Genomic DNA, 21,108 nt, shown 5'->3' with positions numbered 1-21,108 from the left:
TACTCCCCTGCCCAAGAAGGGACAGGGCTGATACGGATCCACGTACTTGCTGTACCAAAGCTGTGATAGTACAGCTCCACAGGTCTGAGGGCAGAGCCCTTGGGGTGGATGTGCCAGAGCCGGGCACGAGCCCCTGTGGCCCCGGCAGACCCTCTGCAGCGCAGCACGGCAGCACCCCCGGCCTTGGCAGAACAACACACGGTGTGAGGGGCAATGGCCTCCCTTACTGAGTGACGTGCTTGAATTGGAAAAGGAGGAGGAAAGGACACAGGCTAACATTTCTTGCATTTAACTGAACTGGCTTTTATTCACACTTTTACCAGTTCATGCATCGACCGTTGCCTTATCTTGTACATACCATGCGACGTTGAAGAGCTCTTGATGGTAAGGTAGCTGGATTGACATTTCTGTGATTCGATATCCAGGTCTCCAATTTTCAAGATCAGGCGTTTTCCTGGAGGCACTTGGATTTTCTTTTCACAAAGAGTGTAGTTTGGGTATGTCCCAGGATAGTTCTTGGATGCCAGGGTCCCGCTGTCTTGATACATCACCGAGTGCCCGCATCCATCCCCTGCAGTAGAGGAAGAAACGAGGAAGAGAAACAAAATGTATTCTTTAATAAAAATGTGTAAGAAAATACTGGCCACATAATCATGTCTCACGTGTGCTTCTACCTTCTAAAAAAGTATTTTGTAATACTCCACCTCAGTTATGCTGCTGTTGGAACGTAGGTAACTAAAATAAATACAGTCATATTTTTCTTGTAAAGCAGTAGAAAGGATGGCTGGAAACAGTCGTGAACTAAGATGTATTTGACAGTCCCGTACAAACAAAGTCTCTCTGGCTTTCTGTTTTACAGCCAAACCCTACTGAAACCCTGAAGATGCAATTCCACCTGTAATAGGTAGGATCCTTCCTTAAATAGTGTTCTCCCAATTATCATTCCACATTTTATTTCCATAGAAAGAGCCAGAGGGAGACAGTCACTGAATCATACATAAAGCACAGACATGATTTAACTACTTACTATCACAGACCTGACTCATCGTACTTTCCTGTTGGTTTTCTTGTGCCACTTGCACAATACAAAAAGCACAGAGGACAAGGCAAAGACACAACAGGGGCTTCCAAAGTGGGACGCACAGGCTACTTCACGGTAGCATGCTCGGAGATGTAAGTGCTGCTGCCTCCTTGCTCAAGGGGTGAGGGGTGGGTGCCCACAAAGTGTTTTTTGATGGTGCTGTGTAGGAGTCAGCTTGGCTTTGGAGCCTTGCCTTGGTGGAGAGGCATCTGAGGAGCAGCTGCAGCAGAACGTATGACAACAGGAAAAGGCGCATGGAAATACATGGGGGGTGTGGGGACTGACATGGAAAACAGGAAGCATCCACGGAGGGGAAGGAAGCAGGTATCAGATAAGAGACCTTGACTACTAAAGGAAGCAATTTTTAATGAACTATTTAAAAGTGTACTAGTAAATTAAAATTTATGTGTTAAAGCTTAAGCCATTTCATTCTGCTGAATCTTCCAAATAATGGAAACTATTGCAATAGTGGAATTAGTGCCATATGTACATGGAAATTATAGGCAGTCCTCAGTTTTAGGTCAATTAGGGCATAGGCAGTCTTTGCATAGGAGTCTTTTATACTGCTACCCTTTATCACTGCAAAATTGAAGTTAGTCCTAGAAGTGTTCATAAAATAAAGAATCCTACAGAGCTGGGAATTCACAATGTTCACTTTAACTACCCAAAATTTTACTTTTGGGGATATTTTGGTTAATTACTTTCTGAATTTCCTTCCACAATCACTAGGAGGAACAAACTTAAGATTTGATATGATTATTTAAAGGTGAACAACTAGAAATGAAGCGTTGATAAAGAAATGTGCTATACCGGGGGTTGTGGGGAAAGTGGCATGCTATGCAAAGATAAGCTCCAAGCTATCAAACTTTGACTCGCTACTATATAATTACACTGCCATTTCATCCAACTGACTCAACTGCTTTTTCACAAGCAACAGCATTTATTTTGAAGCTTTATCATTATTACTAGCTTTGTTGCCTGCTATTTAATGTTGTTGCAGGTGCATGCTTAGAATAGAGGTGAATAGGAGACACAGATCCAAAATCATATCACCATAAAACATATTAAATACGGTTTTTCAGCTCTCCTTGTTCACATGCTTTTAAAAAAAATCTGTTGTTCAAGTTTGTCATCCAAGCTCTATTGATTTCAGAATGCATAGGAGTATATTCAAGATGAAAGGCAAGCTGGCCTCTTGAGCAATTCATCTTTTTAATGGAAACTATCTGCAGCAGGAATAAAAATATAAGCAGCAATACAGTACAAGCTATCAACTTTCTGAACCCAGAGAGGGGTCCACAGAGGTCCAGGCAGTGTAAAAGCAGATCACTTCCAGCAGGACACAGGACAATCTTGCTGCCTGTGTAGCCAACTGCTGTGTAGTAAAAAAGAACAGTCCATGGCCTTTAATTTAAGCTGCATGTTTCTAACTATAAGCGTTTACTTTAGTTGGGCTGATGAGAGTAAAGTACAATCTGGAGCTTGGTTTGCAACTCATCCTTATTGGGAAAGAAAAGGAAAAACAAAGGGAAAAGTTATACAACCACAACAAAATGTCATGGGGATGAACTCCTTAAAATGAAAAATCTAGTGTTCACATAGTCTTCGTCTCACTGGGCTACCTTCTGGCCTGTGTCACCTCAGTACAATCCCAAGGATCCTTTGTGGTACAAAACTCTCTTCAAAAAGCTGAAAAGACATCGCTATCACAGTAAGACTCTGACAACTGTCCAGGTCACAGAGCATCATATTTCTGCAGAAAGTGTACAAGCACCAGGGCTGCTGGTGCCAGATGGGATTCATCTTTCTCAAAGGGGAAAGAGGGTCTTTGCTCAGGAGCTTGTGGGGATCATTGACAGGGCTTTAAACTAGGCTTGAAGGGGAAAGGGGGATGATATCAGGCTTGCCTGCAACAAGCTATGGGATGACATACCAAGGCTAGAGGGAGTGGGTGCTAGCAAGGGCCCTCAGCCTGCTGCTCAGAGATGTGCTGGACACATTGCAGCACGCTTGAAGTCTAAAGGAGATGAGCCAGGAGCTCCTGAGGTAACAGGAACCAACAGGGAAACACTGGTGAAATACATCAAAGGAATTCCAGCCACTCCAGCCAGTCAGTCAGCTTCATCCTGGTCCTGCTTAAATGCCTCTATGCAAAGAGGAATAAACAAGAGGAGTTAGAGGCGTGTGCATGCCTGCAGGGCTGTGATCTCATTGGCATCACCTAGACATGGTGGGATGGCTTCTATGGCTGGAGTGTTGGGATGGAAGGATACAGGCTCTTTAGGAAGGACAGGCAGGGGAGATGAGGAGGCGGTGTTACTTTCTCTGTCAATGACCAGCTGGAGAGCATGGAGGTCAGTCTTGGGATGGATGAGGAGCTGACTGAGAACTTATGGGTCGGGATTAAAGGGAGGGCAGGGACAGGTGACACTATAGTGGGAGCTTGCTACAAGCCACTTGACCAGGAAGACCAAGTGGATGAGGCCCTCTATTGACAGATAGGACCAGCCTCGCGTGCACAAGCCCTGGTCCTCATGGGGGACTTTGGCCACCCTGATATCTGTTGGAAGGACAATACAGCAGAGCACAAGCAATCTAGGAGGTTCCTGGAATGCATTCATGATAACTTTCTTCTCCAAGTGATAGAGGAGCCAACGAAGAGACGTGCCATGCTGGACCTTGTTCTCCCAAAAAAGGAGGGGCTGGTGGGGAATGTGAAGCTTAAGGGCAGCCTTGGCTGCAGTGACCATGAAATGGTGGAATTCAGGATCCTTAGGGCACTGAGGAGGGTGCACAGGAAGCTCACTACCCTGAACTTCAGGAGAGCAGACTCTGGTCTCTTCAGGGGTCTGTTTGGTAGAGTACCCTGGAACAAAGGCCTGGAGGGAAGAGGGGCCCAAGAAAGCTGGTTAGTATTCAAAGGTCACCTCCTCCAAGGTCAGAAGCAATGCATCCCAACAAAGAGGCAGTCAGGAATAAGGAGCTCTTGGACAAACTCAAACACAAAAAGGAAGACCATAGAAGGTGGAAACAGGGACAGGTAGCCTGAGAGGAATACAGAGAAATTGCCTGAGCAACCAGGGATCCAATTAGGAAAGCTAAAGCCCAGAGAGAATTAAATCTGGCAAGGGATGTCAAGGGCAACAAGAAAAGCTTCTATAGGTATGTTAGTGATAAAAGGAAGACGAGGGAAAATGTGGGCTCCCTCCGGAATGAAATGGAGACTTGGTTACCTGGGATATAGACACAGATGAGGTATTCAGTGGCTTTTTTCTCAGCCTTCACTGACAAGTGCTCCAGCCACACTGCCCAAGTCGCAGAAGGCAAAGGCAGGGACTGGGAGAATGCAGAACCTGATGTTCGAGAATACCTAAGGAGCCTGAAGGTGCACAAGTCCATGGGACCTGATGAGTTGCATCCGCAGGTCCTGAGGAAATTGGTGGATGAAGTTGCTAAGCCACTCCCCATCATTGTTGTGGCAGTCCGGCAAAGTTCCCACTAACTAGAAAAGGGGACATAACCCGCATTTTTAAAAAAGGGGAAAAAGGAAGACCCAGGGAACTACAGGCCGGTCAGTCTCACCTCTGTGCCTGGCAAGATCACGGAGCAGATCCTCCTGGAAACTATGCTCAGGCACATGGAAAATAAGGAGGTGATTGGTGACAGCCAACACAGCTTCACTAAGGGCAAATCGTGCCTGACAAATTTGGTGGCCTTCTATGATGGGGTTACAGCATTGGTGGATAAGGGAAGGGCAACTGACGTCATCTACCTGGACTTGTGCAAGGCATTTGACACTGTCCCACATGACATCCTTGTCTCTAAATTGGAGAGAGATGGATTTGATGGATGGACCACTCGGTGGATAAGGAATTGGCTGGATGGTCACACTCAAAGAGTTGGGGTCAACAGCTCAATGTCCAAGTGGAGAACAGTGACGAGTGGTGTTCCTCGGGGGTCGGTACTGGGACCGGCACTGTTCAACATCTTTATCGGCAACATGGACAGTGGGATCGAGTGCACCCTCAGCAAATTTGCTGATGACACCAAGCTGCATGGTGTGGTCGACACGTTGGAGGGAAGGGATGCCATCCAGAGGGACCTTGACAGGCTGGAGAGGTGGGCCCGTGCAAACTGTATGAAGTTCAACAAGACCAAGTGCAAGGTCCTGCATGTGGGTTGGGGCAATCCCAAGCACAAATACAGGCTGGGTGGAGGAGGACTTGGGAGTATGGGTTGATTAAAAGCTCAACATGAGCCGGCAGTGTGCATTTGCAGCCCAGAAAGCCAACTGTGTCCTGGGTTGCATCAAAAGAAGTGTGACCAGCAGGTCGAGGGAGGTGATCCTGCCCCTCTATTCCGCTCTTGTGAGACCCCACCTGGAGTACGGCATCCAGCTCTGGGGCCCTGTGCTGGTTTTGGCTGGGATAGAGTTAATTTTCTTCATAGTATCCAGTATGAGGCTACGTTTTAGATTCTTGCTGGAGACAATCTTGATAATACAGAGATGTTTTTGTTATTGCTGAACAGTGCTTACACAGAGTCAAGGCCTTTTCTGCTTCTCACCCCACCCCACCAGCAAGTAGACTGGGGATGCACAAGAAACTGGGAGGGGACGCAGCCAGGAGAGCATGTAAAGCTATGAGAAGGAAGCCAGGGATACATTTGGCATGATGGTGTTTGTCTTCCCAAGTCACCGTCACACATGATGGAGCCCTGCTTTCCTGGAGATGGCTGAATACCTGCCTGCCCATGGGAAGTGGTTAATGAATTCCTTGTTTTGCTTTGCTTGTGTGTGCAGATTTTGTTTTACTTATTAAACTGGTTTTATTTCAACCCATGAGTTTTCTCACTTTCACTCTTCTGATTCTCTCCCCCATCCCACCAGGGGCAGGGGGTGGCAGGGGGGGGAGTGAGTGAGTGGCTGTGTAGCGTTTAGCTGCCAGCTGGGGCAAAACCACAACAGGCCCCCAACATAAGAAGGACATGGAGCTGTTGGAGCAACTCCAGAGGAGGGCCATGAAGCTGATCAGAGGGCTGGAGCACCTCTCCTGTGAGGACAGGCTGAGAGAGTTGGGGTTGTCCAGCCTGCAGAAGAGAAGGCTCTGGGGAGATCTAATTGCGGCCTTCCAGTACCTGAAGGGGCCTACAGGAAAGCTGGAGAGGGACTGTTTATCAGGGAGTGCAGTGACAGGACAAGGGGTAATGGGTTTAAGCTGAAGGAGGGTCAGTTTAGATTAGATGTTAGAAAGAAATTCTTCCCTGTGAGGGTGGTGAGGCACTGGAACAGGTTGCCCAGAGAGGCTGTGGGTACCCCATCCCTGGAAGTGTTTAAGACCAGGTTGGATGAGGCTTTGGGCAACGTGGTCTAGTGGAGGGTGTCCCTGCCCATGGCGGGGGGGTTGGAACTAGATGATCTTTAAGGTCCCTTCCAACCCAAACCATTCTATGATTCTATTCTATAAAACCACGTATGAGAGACCTCAGCCTGCCATCCTCCTCTGTCGAGGCTATACGAGGTCTTGTTCCCAGGGAAACTCCTTTTTTTAAAATCTGCCTTTGAATCAGCATTGAGACATATTAACACCAGAACATCTTTTGAGCTAAGAAAGCATAGATGCTATTTTATGACTTTTCACTGGTGGAGCATGGTCATTCAAACACTCCAACTGATGAGAGGCAGGCGCAGCATCATCCTGCCTCAAAGGAACAGGTCATGACAAAAGCTTGTTCACCACAAAAACTGAAGCAATGTCCAAAAAGTCAGAGCTAACTATTGCTTCTTACAGAGAAGCCTGGCTGCAGGTCTAAGTTTTGAGAATCTCAGCAAGATTACCAGAGCAAAGAAAAATCTTATACTGAAACTTGGTGGAAAATGCACCCTAGGGAAGGAGTCTGAAGGTATGGAGAGGAGGTAAAAGAAAACTCGGGATCTGATAATTCATTCAAAGAGATTTAATGACTAATTGTAGTAAAAAACTTGTAAATATAACCCCCCTATACACCAAGGGCTCAGAAATGGAGGCAAATTGTAAGGAATTCAAAATGTATCCCCGTTCACATTTTCAAATTCAAAATGTGAACAATACTACCGTTAGTTTTATTCTTATCATTACTTTCCACATGTAACTTTGATTTTCAGTAGAAAGATGTCGGCCAAACCTCAAATACACTGAGCTTAAAACACAATTGCTTGTCCTTATGAAAACTAGGATTTAAATCCTAATGTCACACTCTTTTTCTATAGGCACAGCTCTTCTGGCTGGAAATAAGTGTATTCAACCAGTCAGTTCAATGCAGGACTTTTTGCTAACACTAAATTTTCACTTAGCATTGCCTCTGAGAACTGCTTTCTATCACCCCATTTGGCAAGAAGCTGGCAGCCTTGCCTCAGACATCCAGGTTTCATCACTTCTCACTGGACAGGAGGAGAGGAAAATATTTGAGCACAAGGTATTCAGCAGCCAGAAAGTCTAAACATGCTTAGATTTAATGAAATCTCTGCTCAGCACCAGGAGTTACTAAAAGCACATCAAACATGCTTTGGAAGCTGAGTTCCCATGGGCATTTGAATTAAGATCAAGATTGTGGTCTCTGGATCGCAGGCGCCCGCCTGTTGGCCTACGCTCAGGTTGTCCCAAAGATCACACAGCACTGGAATTAAGGCTGTTTACCACCAATAAAAATCATCTCCTGTGGCAGACGATGGAAATAACTCCCCAAAAAGTGAGAACCACAACCAGCACCTTCTGCCGCAGCAGCAGGCACACAGCTTGCACCTTGCCCTCTCACACGGTGCTCGCTGAGAGCAGCGCATGCGTGTGGAACCAAACCTGGGACACCCCAGGAGGACACCAGCGCACGTCCCTCTGGAGACAGTGAGAGAAGGTACCAGGTGACTGGCAGGTAGCACTGTTTCCCATCTTCACACACGGGAATGATGGATGTGCGTGGGACAAGGTGAGGGAGTACCTCCAGGCAGCCGTGTCTGGGCTGGGTCATGGGCAGGAGGGCCCCCTCCAGGATCTAACCTGCCCACAAAGGATGTAGGTGATGAAATCGATGCCCATGAACAAGCTCCAACCCCACACCGTGAGCTGCCCTGGACACAGCCCCTGACAGGTACTGTGGTTTTAGCAAAATGGTGGTGGTCCCAGAAGGAGTAGAGAACTCTGAAAACAATTCCAGTTCTTTCAAGTACTCTCCTGCCACCCAAAATCACCTGGCTGGGCTGTCTCCTCTCATCTCTTCCCAAGCCCTGTACACAAGCTGAGTCCCTGCCTCTTACTCCTCCGCTCCCTCGGCTTTTCCACCCCTTGCTCACACGCAGGACTGGATGTGCGCAGCGCCTTCATTCAAGCACTCAGCGTATTGCCCTCTGAGTTAGGGAAGAGGCTACAGTTTTTCAAATAACTGCTATAAAAAGTTTCCATGTGCTGCACCTTTCACTAAACATGTTTATACCGCCAACTACAAAACAGTTACATAGCATAATATCAAAGTGTGTTTTCAAAAGAATTGCTACAATATCCTGGCAGCAAACAACTGTTTTTTTCATCTTTCTGATTCACCCTCAACTAAGCAATTAATAACGGACTTGGACTCGCTCCAATGCGAAATACACGCGAATGTGTTATACCTAGGCGTGCTCACACACACAGCCAGCAGCTCCCTGCCCTCTTCCACCCCGCTGCACGAGGCCTGTTGGGGACCAGCGTTTCTCTCTCGGCCTCTCTGGCTAAAGACTCCCGCTACCTGCTGTGCCTTGTCTGTCGATCTCTTCCCACCAGGACGAAGACCTCCAAAATAACCTCGTTTCCCTCTCTGCCTCCTCTCTCCCAGTTTGACATCCCTTTGGATGCCCACCTTCATGGTGGTGCTTGGGACAAGGTGTGCTCCCCCTACCCCACCCAGAGACCAGGGAGCAGTGCCAGCGGGGGCTGCTAGCCTGTCCTTTTTGCTTCCCACTCCTCCTTCCCTTGAGAGGAGAGAACAGAAAACTGAGGTCTTACACCTAAATTTTTGATTCAGCCCAAAATCTGAAGAGCCACAGCTGCAAATGGACACAGACAAAGCGAAGAAAATGCCACTGAGGGTACAGCTTTGTGAGCTCTGACAAGATTCCCCATGAGCAGAAATGAGATTTGTTTTGTCTTCCACACTGCTTTCCCTGAAGTAATAACTCCAGCTTATTAAAAGATACAGTAATAACTGAGTCAAGAAGGAGTTCTGTGCCCGTGTTTGAAAGAAGATTCGAGTTATGTATAAGAACAGATAAGTATCTAAAAAAGAAATCAACTCTTTCAGGTGAAACCTGTGCCTTCCCTGCTCATGTGGGGTGGGGGAAAAGACCAGAGGAAAAACAAGGGTTTTTGTTAGATGCCATCCAAATCCACTGGCGTGGTCTGACGACACTTTAGGTTTCCATACAGCCACCCTGACCTTCATCACTAACAGAATCGTGCACGCTGCAGATGCAAAGGGGTTTGTACCTTCACTGCTTTCTGAGGTGACAGAGTAAAATCCAGAGTTAAGCACTTCATCTCCAACCTCTCTGCCAACAAATCTGGGTCAAGAGCATCAGCTCTTTACTGCACCTTTATACTGGAAGAGACAGACCACCACCATGCCATCAGGACCTAAACTGGTCACTTCTCCAGAGAACGATGAAGATGTCAGACCTCTGTGCTTGTCCTGTCAACGTGCTCAAGCAGGTAACAAAAACAAAGGGCAACATCACGCCTGAGGCATCAACGGGCAGGCGAGTACCCCCAGTCCTCCACCCGCCTCCCTGACGTCGCTGGGGTCCAGAGCCGCGGGAGTCATGGGGGTTGCGGCGGGGTGACCATGCATTTGGGGATTTGACAAACCACCAATTTCTGGGCTGATGCCATTTACATCAGCTGAGCAGCTGGCCAAGCCCTGCCTGTAAAGAAGTATATAAATCCACAGCAGGGTGGTGGTGGTGGTGCGTTATCTTTTTTTTTTTTCCCCCCAGAAGTCCAGCTTTACATTCTTCACAATATTTTGTGGACACTGCAAAAACTCTTTCCAAATAATGAAAGAAACCATTGAAAATTAAGGCAAGTCTAAATTCATCTGGAAAAACAGTGACTGGAATCTTCCATAGCCTTTAAATTATTATGAATACCTTTTCAAGGGAAGAAGTCCCCCCATTCAGCAGTATGCCCTACTACAAAAGGAAAAATAAATATTGTGTAAACTTTTTCTTTGAATTGCTTTTTAATTTGACTCCATGAGGCTCCCAGGAAACATTTTAACCCCTGTGCTGCAGCATTTCCTCAGGACACCATTTTGCTGCCCAAGCTAACCAAGCTGTGGCTGGGAGGAGGGCCGAGAGCAGGAAAGGAAGGTAGAGCAGCAGAAGAAACAAAGGAACATTGTGGAGTGCTGATTTCGTTGCTCAAATTATTTACTTACCAACTTCAAAGGGATGCAAAAGGAGAAGGAGGTCAAACAAACCACAGCATGTTTTTCCCTCCTCTTCACAGACATTATTTACTGTAATGTCCCTCTTAAAGCAGGAATGAGAAAGCAGCAAATGATCGCCAATTGGTTCTGCAGTGGTTCCATAAATCACAAATTCCCACCACGCACCCAGCTGCGATCGCCCCTCCACCATTCAGGCTGCAGCTGGGGGCTGGCTTTCCTCTGAGTGTCCCCTGCAGCCAGCCTCAGGAGATGCTCTGCCTCAAACACTGAAGATGTTATTTTGGTAACCAGCTGGATCACCAGCATCAAGTATAGAAAAAAATTCCCTGATGACCATTCTAAGTGCCTTATCTAGCAAAGTAACTTACAATTGTTCTATCATTTTCCAAAGTTTGAAAGTTTTTTAGGAATTGCAGGCACAGCCATAAGCCAGTACCCAGGGAAATCTTTCCAGCTGTGCTGACCTACATGGGAGTGACTTTGCAGGATTGCCACAAACAACCTGGGCAGCTTTTTCTACCCTAGAAACCTCTCATCTTTGCAGAAGTCTGCAAAGACAAAAATCTAGCGAGACCTGAGATTTTATTTATTTAGCTACTAAAACGTCAAAAGAAAGCAGAAATCTCCTCATGAGCAACTTCTTCTGTCCCCACTGAAAGGGGAACAGTTCATTCAGCATTCAGGTTTGCAACCTTAACAAGTAATACAGTAAGTCCTACTTAATTTAACACAAACATGAACCAAAACTTGCACATTGAGACTCTTCCAGTTTCACTGTATCCATAAAGACTTGATTAATTTTGCTGCTTAATCAAACAACTTTCTGGAGAGCAACCATCTCATCTGCATACACATCTTAGGGCCTTGTGTCTGGATAAAGCCTAACCTGGCTACATTTGCACATGAGACCTCAGTGACAAGACAATTCGGATTACCATAGAAATCACAGTGCCAAAAGGAGAGAACGGCAGCTCCAGCCTGGTACTCCCAGGACTATGTATTATTTACGAGGACACAGGATTAAGAAGTTGCTGCGTTCTGTAAAGAACAAGATCCTGCCACATGTAAGGGACAAGGTTTACACAAAAAAGGAAATAGCATCATACGGTTTTCTTCCTTTGCTTCTATTAAATATGCAAATAGTAACAAACTAGGTTTGCCTTTGCTTTTCAGGATCACTATCTCGTTCCATCACAATCTGTGAAAGACAGACAGTACCAGAGTACATGTCAAAAATAAGTATGTTTTAGTCATTGCTTCCAGGACTTAGGCAGTATACCCAAATGTGGTTCTCCAGAGAAGCGAGTTTCAGCACTGGAATTTGCTTTTCAGCACTCTAAATACAGCACTCTCGAGCTTGTGGGTGTGAGAAAACTTCTATGCCTTTTTAACTGCTGCAACAAAAGAGATTTGTAATTTTTTATTTATTTATTTGTTCCCTGCATAACTGCATTTAATATTTGTCAGTGCTTTTCTTTTATGGAGGTGGCATACAGCTGTGATTGACCATCTCAGTATTTTATTAGCCTGTGTGGTTTTGGAAACAGAAACAAGAATGAAACTACACATTTATGCAAATTTCAGAGGAATCTGAAGCATTGGGTCTGCTTTTTGCAAAAGGAAAGTTGATTTTTTGTTTTCTAACAAACACCTACCTACTTCAAGATACACATTACGCACCTCAAGCGCGGAGACGCTGAGAAGTTCATTGTCGAAGCACTTGTAACTCCATGCTCAGAAGGAACCTTGACGGACTGTAAATAAATGGGAAGCCAGGCACACTCCTCCACCAGCCACCCCCGCAGAGTAACTCAGGACCCTGGCGAAGCTTCGGGGCTATAAAGGCTACGGGGAACAAATATCCCACGGCCAGGGGTTTCTTCCCTGCCCCTCTGCCCACAGCACCCCAGTGGCGTGGCAGGGACGCGGGCCCACAGCAGGAGGAGATGGAGCCCCCCCCTCCCAGCCCGTGCCGGGCTCCCCCTGCGCTGGGGGGAACGCTGCGCCCTTAGGGCAAAGCCTCTGATTCTGCTGATTCGGGGCAAACATGCGGTTGGGTTTTTATTAAGGACTTTTCAGGCGAAGTAGGAAATGCTAATCTTAACTGAGAGACATATCATATATATGCAAATTGTTTGCTCTACTTTCTCCATCTGTTTTTTTCCCAGGTTTTTCTCTTCGCTGTGCTTTACTGGAGATTAACTTACAGTATATAGCAGCGAATTTGGACTGTGTGGGAAACATATGCTACAAGCTCAGGGCCAGACTCGAATATTGGGTTGCACAGGAATAGGAATATTCACAGCAGTGCTAAGGACTGACAAACCCACAGGGACAGGAAATTCAGAGACACCAGGGTAAGGAGAGGCTGAAGCAGAGCTGTTCCAGTTCCAGTAGCAGGTGGGAAGGCAAGATTTCAAAACAGCTTTAATTTGGGAAAGAGGAAATGGCTGAACATGATAGAATGAAACCACCACCCTCCTTTTTTAAACATGTAGTACCCTTGTTAGTGTGATACAAGTCAGGCACGATTGACAGTTATCAATGATTAAGGGTGGCCTTTTTTCTTGAAATCAAACCTGTCCTGGCTTACTTGAAAAATCACACATTCACCTTTTTTGCCTGTATGCCTAGATGGAATAGGTGATTTCTTAGCAAAAAAGGACAGCAGAAAGCACACCACTTTTCTCCAAGCAAATTGTGCAAACTCCCCCTTATCCCCGAGGCATAAATGAACAGATATCTCAAGAGAAAATTAATTGGTTTGTGATAGAAACAATAATTGCCATTTATTAGCAAGATGCCATTTTCTGGTTTGCCTTTTGACTCAGCCAACCTAACTTCTAGGAAACTAGCCATTTCCTCTGCGGTTATTGTGATCTGAAACAAGTGATTCCTTACAACTTCAGTAGAAATGGAAGCAAAAACTAACTGAGCTAAGGTGAAGATCTGGTCAAAGAGCTAACATCAGGCTTCTCACCTGGAGCACTGAAAACAAGAAATGCCTTTTTTTCAGTATTCTCACACGACCTGCCTGTCTGATACTCATCAAGGTATCAGCCAGAACAGCACGTTCAGAGGCTCCGTAAACCAGGAAATTTTGTGATCTCTCTGGTTCGTTATGATTACATATAGCTGCTGTTGAAGATATTTAAAATTAAAGGAAAAAAATTAAAAGAAAGGAAAACAGCCACGCTATTATTTAAATACTATAGTGTTGGTTGTGGCACTGTATACGATCCACAGCATCATTGCTGTGTCTTCTGTGACACATTAATATGAGACTGCATAAAAGGTATTTTCAAATGGATAAGAAAAATAGTGCGGAAGAGAATGGTTTATGCCACCCTGTGTATACCACTTATACTGAAACTCCATAATTTCATTTTATTTGACTGGATTTTCTGATTAGCAGTCATATCAAACAGTCACATTCTCAACTTTTGAAACAGGATACAGCAGAAAGATCTGGACATTTTTTCACTCATCTCAAGAGTGAATACCTCAGCATAACTGCTCAATTTATTTTGATACAATATTGCTTTCTGCCTAGAGAACACACAGGCTGAATTTCATCTAAAAAATTAGCAGATTCATCTTCAACACACAAGCATTAGAACTTCTTGAAAATCAGCATGTTCTCAAATATCTGTTTTAAGGACTGCGAGTTTAACTATGCCTCTTCTGTCTGTGACAAAATACTAATAGATCAGCAAGCAGGTTTGAAAATGTTAACAAGTACTCATCGCACGTGGCACAATACTTCATGTTACAGCTTATCTGTTGAAATTCTGTTTTAAAGCCTTCAGCTCTGTGGCTCCCAGGCATTTCAACTTCAATTTCCCCGTATCATGCTGACACAAGAAACACGTGATAAGACAAACCCTGGCTTTGAGAGCAAGCTATGACAACAGGGAGGGGGACAACTCCAGCAAGGGACCGTGCTGTCAAAGCCTCCCAGTGGAGGGGGACCCACAGGATCCTTGAATTTAGTTTACAGGTTAAAATATATTTTTTCATACCTGGAGGACAAAAATGGACTTTTTCTGTTATGAGTTCATTTTACAAATGAAGCGTAGCTGACTTAAGTCAAAGCAACCCGCCAACACAGAACTGGTGTGGCACCAGAGCAAATACAAGCGGTCCTGGGCAGAGGCCGCACGTCTCCATTCCACGCAATTACCGCAGCTGCAACAACAAGGCTCAGGCACGTAACAAAGCCATTCTGTTCAGATGGGTGAAGAAACCCACCTACGTTTCCAGTGTTTTGAGGTCTCTCCTTACTACACCATGAAGAAAAGTTTTGTTTGATTTCTGACAGGACACACAGGCCTTTGTACAGCATGAGGGATCGCATCCAGAATTCCCCATGTGTTTTTGTAATTTGAAATAAAACAAATAAACACAATTTTTATTCAGTAGACATGAACATCTGGAAGATGACATCAACATGACTTCAACTTTAATGTCAAAGCGTTAGACTGAAATCCAATACTGTTGAACAATTTGTAGTGGAAGTGCCAGCAACTTGAACATCACAGATTAAAACTGTGATGGAAACAAGGCTTCTGCAGCAGCTGAGGGAAGAAATAACGTTTCAGAGCTTTACCAAATGCCTGATGAATATTATTGTAATCACAGTAGCAGATAAAGCCTAAATGTGTGATACTAAATATAAAAATGAAGATCCTGGCCTTGTAGGAGGCACTGGATCTGTGTTTCTAGCCTTGCCCTGCTCTGCCTTCCCCATTTATTCTCCTGTCCTTCTTCATGGTGCTTGAAAACACCTTTACTCAAGCTCTTTGGAGATGGGCAAAGAGATCCTGGCCTGGGTGCACTTGTCCTTCCCTCTGCCTCGTGGAGGAGCAGCATGGAGCTGCCACCAGGCAGCAGCCCCGTCCCATCAGGGAAACGGAAATCACGAGTGAGGATGCACTGGGACTGGGAATCCTGCTCAGGGACAACAAGAAAGTCCCACCACCACCAAGCTAAGTCTTCATGTCTTGGAAGGAAACTCCTGAGAGGCAGGTCCTGGCTTTGTCGAAAGAAGAGACAGGCAGAGAGGGAATGAAAGACCAAAATGTTTCCTCCTTGTAACACTCTCAGCTCCCAGGCTTAATTATATAGGATCAACAATCCTAACCATAACTACTGGCAGCCTCTCCATGCGCAAGCATCCAGCCAACCTCAAAAATGTGGCTTTAGCACTCACAATTTTCACAGACAAAAGTCAGTTTAATTAGATCGTTCATAATTTATTCTGAAAGCAAAAATTAAGATATCTGTATACTCTTAAAACTAGTCAAGCCACTATCCTTTTTTTATTTAAACATCACTAGTAGATTGTTCCAGTTTGAAGTTTCCTAATCCCAGTTGTAAAGCTAATTAAACCTTTTGGGGAAGTTGTGTGCTCATTTTTATGCATTGCTATTAACATTTTTTTATTGCAGATAGTTGGGATCCAATGCCATTCCACTGAATCCAGTCAGAAGGATTTTATTTTGATTTTATCTGGCTTGTTTTATTCTTAGCAGATGGTGCAAAGCCATGTGTTGATGAGTACATGCCACAGGAGAGCATCTGATACGATACAGCCGGCCCCAAACTACAGTGATGTCTACGCTGAGGACTTCAGTGCCCGCCACCACTCAGGACCACACTTCTTGGCATGGTGTGTTAGCTCAGATGGGCTTTCAAAACTATACTACTTCTGCTACCTAAAACGGCTTTGAGAAGGTACCTTAGGCATCGCTATATGGTAGCGTAAGCACCCTCAAAGTCGGTGTTTTTCAAACTAATTTTTACTGTGCCACACATGTAGCTCAAGTGGACTAAAGGTGACACAGTTGTGATAAATATGAATTAATGTATTTTTGCATATGCAAATCAACAAATAATTTACATGAAATATGATTCAACAGCCATACACGTTACACGCATGTGCAGCTAACAACTTTCCCAAGGCATCTTTTTCTCCCTCCTTTGTCAGTGAGACTCCCAGTGGCCTCCCTGTCTCTGGTTTTGTTTGAAATATGTCCCCTGATAACCTAAAGAGAAGTACATATAAAGGGCTTGGAGCTATTTATAGCAAAGTCTGTGCGACTGAAAACATTGCAGTTTTCATGTGGTGGGTACACGCATTGCTTATGAACTGCAACCAGAAAACTGTTGCCTCCCTCTTTAGCGATTCTAGTCAGCATTCACAAGGCAAGATAGAGGGAGCCAAGGAAGGAAGCAGACATAAGGACAAAATGCAAACAAACTGAAGATTTACCAATCGCTTATATTCAGAAATTGGGGGGGGGGGAAGGATCGCACAAGAAAGATTCATCTCTGTCAGCATTTCAAACTGCTGGAAATGGGCATGCAAAGTGGATTAGCATGATCACACCAGTATTCTTCTGTATGGGTTTTGTACAAGCCCCTGAGAACAGGCATAATCTCTCATAATTACTGCATATGCTGTTGTCACATCAAATAACAGCCTCTCCTCAAAATGTTTAAAAGTCTACTGCCCATCAATTCTTCCAACTGGGCATTGGGTGCAACTGTCAACAGACCCAGAACTTTACTGCAAGTAAAGTCTACGTGTGGATGCTGATCTGCAAATACCACGTGGACTTTTTTCATTGCTGCACTTCATTTGAAATGAAAATAAAGGAGTTACAGCAAGAGCAGTGGCTTAAATCTTGCTCTTAATGGAGTAAAATCCCCATTCCTCTTATACCTTCCTAAAACAACCATTCCTCAGGTCAGTTTTAAGTCCTACTGGCCAGAAATATAACAGAGGATGACTCAAAACTCTGAGAAGATAGATTCAACTCTGATTTCTGCTGCCCATAATTACATGGTTCAAGGTCTTGCTCAATGAGACCAGAAGAAAAACCAGAGAATAGTGAAAGATAACCCATTCAGGTTTGCCTCCCTTCTGGGTTTGAACTGCCAGAAGGAGATTTTGAGAAGAGATACGGGGTCAGGCATGGCTGTGTGAGGTTGGCAGGTAGGGAACAAGTTATGTTTTGTAGTGGTCAGCAAAGACCTGGCAACTGAAACCACAAGAGAAGTTAAGATCTGCATACAGCAGAATACAAAGGGAAAAGAGCAGCCTTGTATTATAAATCCCAAAGCTATTTATTACTCATACACAGTCATAGATGTGATATTTGTCCCCAGGTGAGACCTAAGCTTATAAATACGTTTTAATTAAAATCAGTTCCCTAAACACTCAACCTTTCCTATCAACCTTCTATGAACAACAAAATTCCATGTTTCATAGATGTTCTCGGACAACGCACACGTTTAACTTATTTTCAAGAGCGGAAAAAGAGCTGACACCTGGGCTCTGCACAGTCACACTCGGATACGAGCCATGTGATGAAGTAGCCAAGCCACAGTGAAAAAAAAAAAAGAGGCCTTTCCTTAATTTAGAACTTAAGTAATAGAACAGAAGCTGTAACAGCAGCTTCATCCTTGTTCTGTAGCACCCCTCAGGAAAATTGAAGGGGAAGGTGAGCTGGTCATGAAAAAAAAGCGGGTTGCGCAGCCAGCTCATGAGAAGCCAGAAAAATGTACTACTTTATTTTTAAAAATGAGTATTTTTAAACCAATATCTTTCTTTGAACCAGCTGGTGGGAGACACCAGTGGTGACAAGATACAGAATTAACTGAAACTGGAGCCTGGTTCACTCTGGCACTTCTCGTGCTCCATTACAAACTTTTAAATCAAGTCAAGAAGCTTGTGTAACAGGAAGTTGGTATCCACTTATCCTTATCTCCTTTCTGCACTGGTGCAACTTTAGAACACTTAGCCCCTAATTTATAGGGCAATATCAATAAACAAACAAATAGAATAACTGCCCCTGAGGAGAAAGGAAAGACAGGGGTCAGAATCCCTTCTGCTTTCTAGCCGCTGAACAGACTATTTGCATTTGGTCCAGAAAGAACCAGGCAAAATATTTCTTGTGTTTCCATGCTGTCTGTTTGATAGTAGAAACATTTTTCACATGAATGCAACATAAGTACTTTTACCAATTAATTTGGGAATACAGACAAGGAGTAGGATTCATCCTTACTGCTTAGTGCAACGGTATGCACTAACACCCCCAGAAACCCCAGCAAACTTACTATTTCTAATTGACTCTCCAAATGACTTTCTCCTTGATGTCAACATGTGTGAGACAAACGTTGGTGAAAGAGGAAACAAACACACACACACCCAAAACACTGATGAAAAGAGGGGACTGAGGGAACATTTTTTTCTTTGCTACATATGCGTTTCCTGGAGCATATCAAGTTGGAGTCTCAAAACAGGGAAACATATTGAGGACAGAACAGCAAAGCTGGCATGAAGCTGGCAAGTGGAAAGGCAACACAACTCATACCACATACTCCCTTCTGTGGAGATCCATACCAGAAATCTCCAGTAATAGGAAGTTATGGGAAAAACAGGTACAAATGAGCTAAAGTACTTTGTACCACAGCCTGGATGCAACGCTAATTCATGCACAGCACTGGGTTCTGGAGTTCGCAGCCAAGTTGGAACATTAATATGGGGACTATTAGTTTATCTGAATGGGTTGTCAAGCGCATTATGATGCTTAATGTCCGGTGTTAACTATTTTCCCAGTAGCTGACAGTGAACTCTAAGATGGATGCATCAGGCCACGCAATGCCACAGCCAAAAGGTTTCAACTTCTCGGTAGAAGTCAGCTATACTTGTAATTTACACAGGAAGCTTAACCTTAAGCCGCATAAAAACACGGAGTAAAGAGAATAGTACCCGGGCCCTCATTTTAGCAAACTGCAGTATCACAAAAGGGCTTGTGAGATCCCCGTGAGATTCCTACAAAACTTTGTCCCGGCACGGGTAAGGGCGTTTGTCTCTGTCAGCGAGGCAGCAGGCGAGCAGACCTGCCCGTGTCCAGCCGTGGGACAGGGGCTGCCGGCCCCGGCCGGAGCAGAGGAGGTGCTGCCGGTGGCGGAGCGTCGGCCGCCGCGCCCGGGGCTCCCGCCGGGGCTGATGAGGCGCGGGCGGAGCCGGGCGCCCCGGTGGCAGCGGGAACAGCCGGAGCCGCTCCCAGCCTCCTGCCTGCAACTTGCCGGAGACTTTTCTCCACTTATTTACTTTTTAAAAACAGTCCTAATTAACGAAAGATTAAGAAAGCCGTAGTATACATTTACCGTAAGGCCGTTTACCACTTTAATCTCGCAGCTACTCAGACACGGGGATAAACCCGGCGAGGATTAACCAGGACAACTATATACAGCCCTGAGAGAAGCTCAGGCTGCGCTACCGCGGAACAACGAGGGGAGGACGGCGGGGACACCCCCTCCCAGCCCTCTACGGCTCGCCACCAGCGCGAGGTGAACCCCCCCGGGGGGCCGTGAATGCTGGACCCCCTCCCCGCCCGCCCCACGGACTCACCCAGCTTCTCCGCCCGCAGCCAGAGCGGGGCCGAGGCTCCGAGCAGCAGCGAGAGCAGCAACGAGGGGGCGGCCCGCGACCCCCCGGCGGGGCCCATGGCTCGGGCTTTCGGCGGGGCGGGCAAGGCACAACTTCCCCACTTCCCTCCTGCTCCTTTCTCTTCCTCTCCTCTTCCTCCTCCTCCTCCTCCTCGCTGGGGCGGCTCGGGCGCCAGCCCGCACTCCCGCGAAAGGGGGCGGCCGCCCCCCGGCATCCTTCCCCCCCGCAGGTGTTTCTGCGGAGGCAGAGAAGGGGCCGTGCGAGGCTGCCTCTGGCCCAGCCGGTGACCGGGCTGCAGCGCTGCCGCCTCCCGCCTCCCCAGCCCGGGGCTGGGGGTGGAGAAAGGAAACGGGAGAAAGGGAAGCGCCACTATTCCCATTGGGCTGCAGCGCGGGGTATCTCCTCCTCCTACCGTGGACCGAGGGGCCGGCTCGGCCCTGCCACCCCCTCCTCTTCTCCCCTCCCCTCCGCTCCCCTGGTCCTGCTTCTCCCACCCACCGCCGCTCTAGGGTTGCTGCACCGGGGCCGAGGGACTCCCCACGGCTGGGGGGCTTCCCGCTGCGGAAGGGGAGGTTACCCCAAACCCTCGCAGCCCCGAGCATCGCCTGCGAGCCCCGAAGTTGACAGGCCATATATATGCATATATATATTTACACACATGTACATACATACGTATTTTTAAGCGAACAGGATTATTGTGCCGTTTGCAGGCTAATTCCCAGGCGGCGCTGCCGCTGCCACAGGGAGAAGGGGCGCGGTGAGGTGCTCGGGGACGCCGTGGGGTGCCTGCGGGGGGGCTGACACGAGTGGGGCCGCCGGGCGCCCAGCCGGACCAGGCAAACAGGAGTGTCCGGCCCCTGCAGCAGAGCTGGGGTCGTGCTGGGGCTCCCCATCCCTGTAACCTGCCCCTGGTGTGGTGTCTCTGCACAGCGGTGCAAAATACAAGTTTAACATGTGCAAGCTTTTGTGCATTAAAGTTCTACGCTGATTAATTACGGTTTTTTTCTAAAGGATACTGTGGGCAGGTATGTGTCCAGGTGGGACGGCCTCAGCTACCCGGCTCTGGAGAAGACCTGTGGCACAGAGGAGGACGCAGGTGCATGGTAAGGAA

General features: G+C 46.4%; 1 protein-coding gene across 1 annotated transcript in view; it reads right to left on the bottom strand.

Annotated features, from left to right (window-relative positions):
• DCBLD1 (discoidin, CUB and LCCL domain containing 1) overlaps window positions 1-20,317 on the bottom strand; it is a 52,662-nt gene extending 32,345 nt beyond the window's left edge. Inside the window, exons 1-2 of the mRNA XM_075747976.1 lie at window positions 19,959-20,317; window positions 359-571 (exon numbers count right to left, since the gene is read on the bottom strand). Of these exons, the coding sequence (XP_075604091.1) occupies window positions 359-571; window positions 19,959-20,211 (466 nt within the window). The 5' untranslated portion in view covers window positions 20,212-20,317. The remainder of the gene's footprint in view (window positions 1-358; window positions 572-19,958) is intronic.
• Window positions 20,318-21,108: the final 791 nt, after the last annotated feature.

The sequence above is a fragment of the Balearica regulorum genome, chromosome 3 (assembly GCF_011004875.1).
Source record: "Balearica regulorum gibbericeps isolate bBalReg1 chromosome 3, bBalReg1.pri, whole genome shotgun sequence".
Taxonomy (NCBI): Eukaryota; Metazoa; Chordata; class Aves; order Gruiformes; family Gruidae; genus Balearica; species Balearica regulorum.
This window is presented reverse-complemented; position numbering and strand designations above follow the sequence as displayed.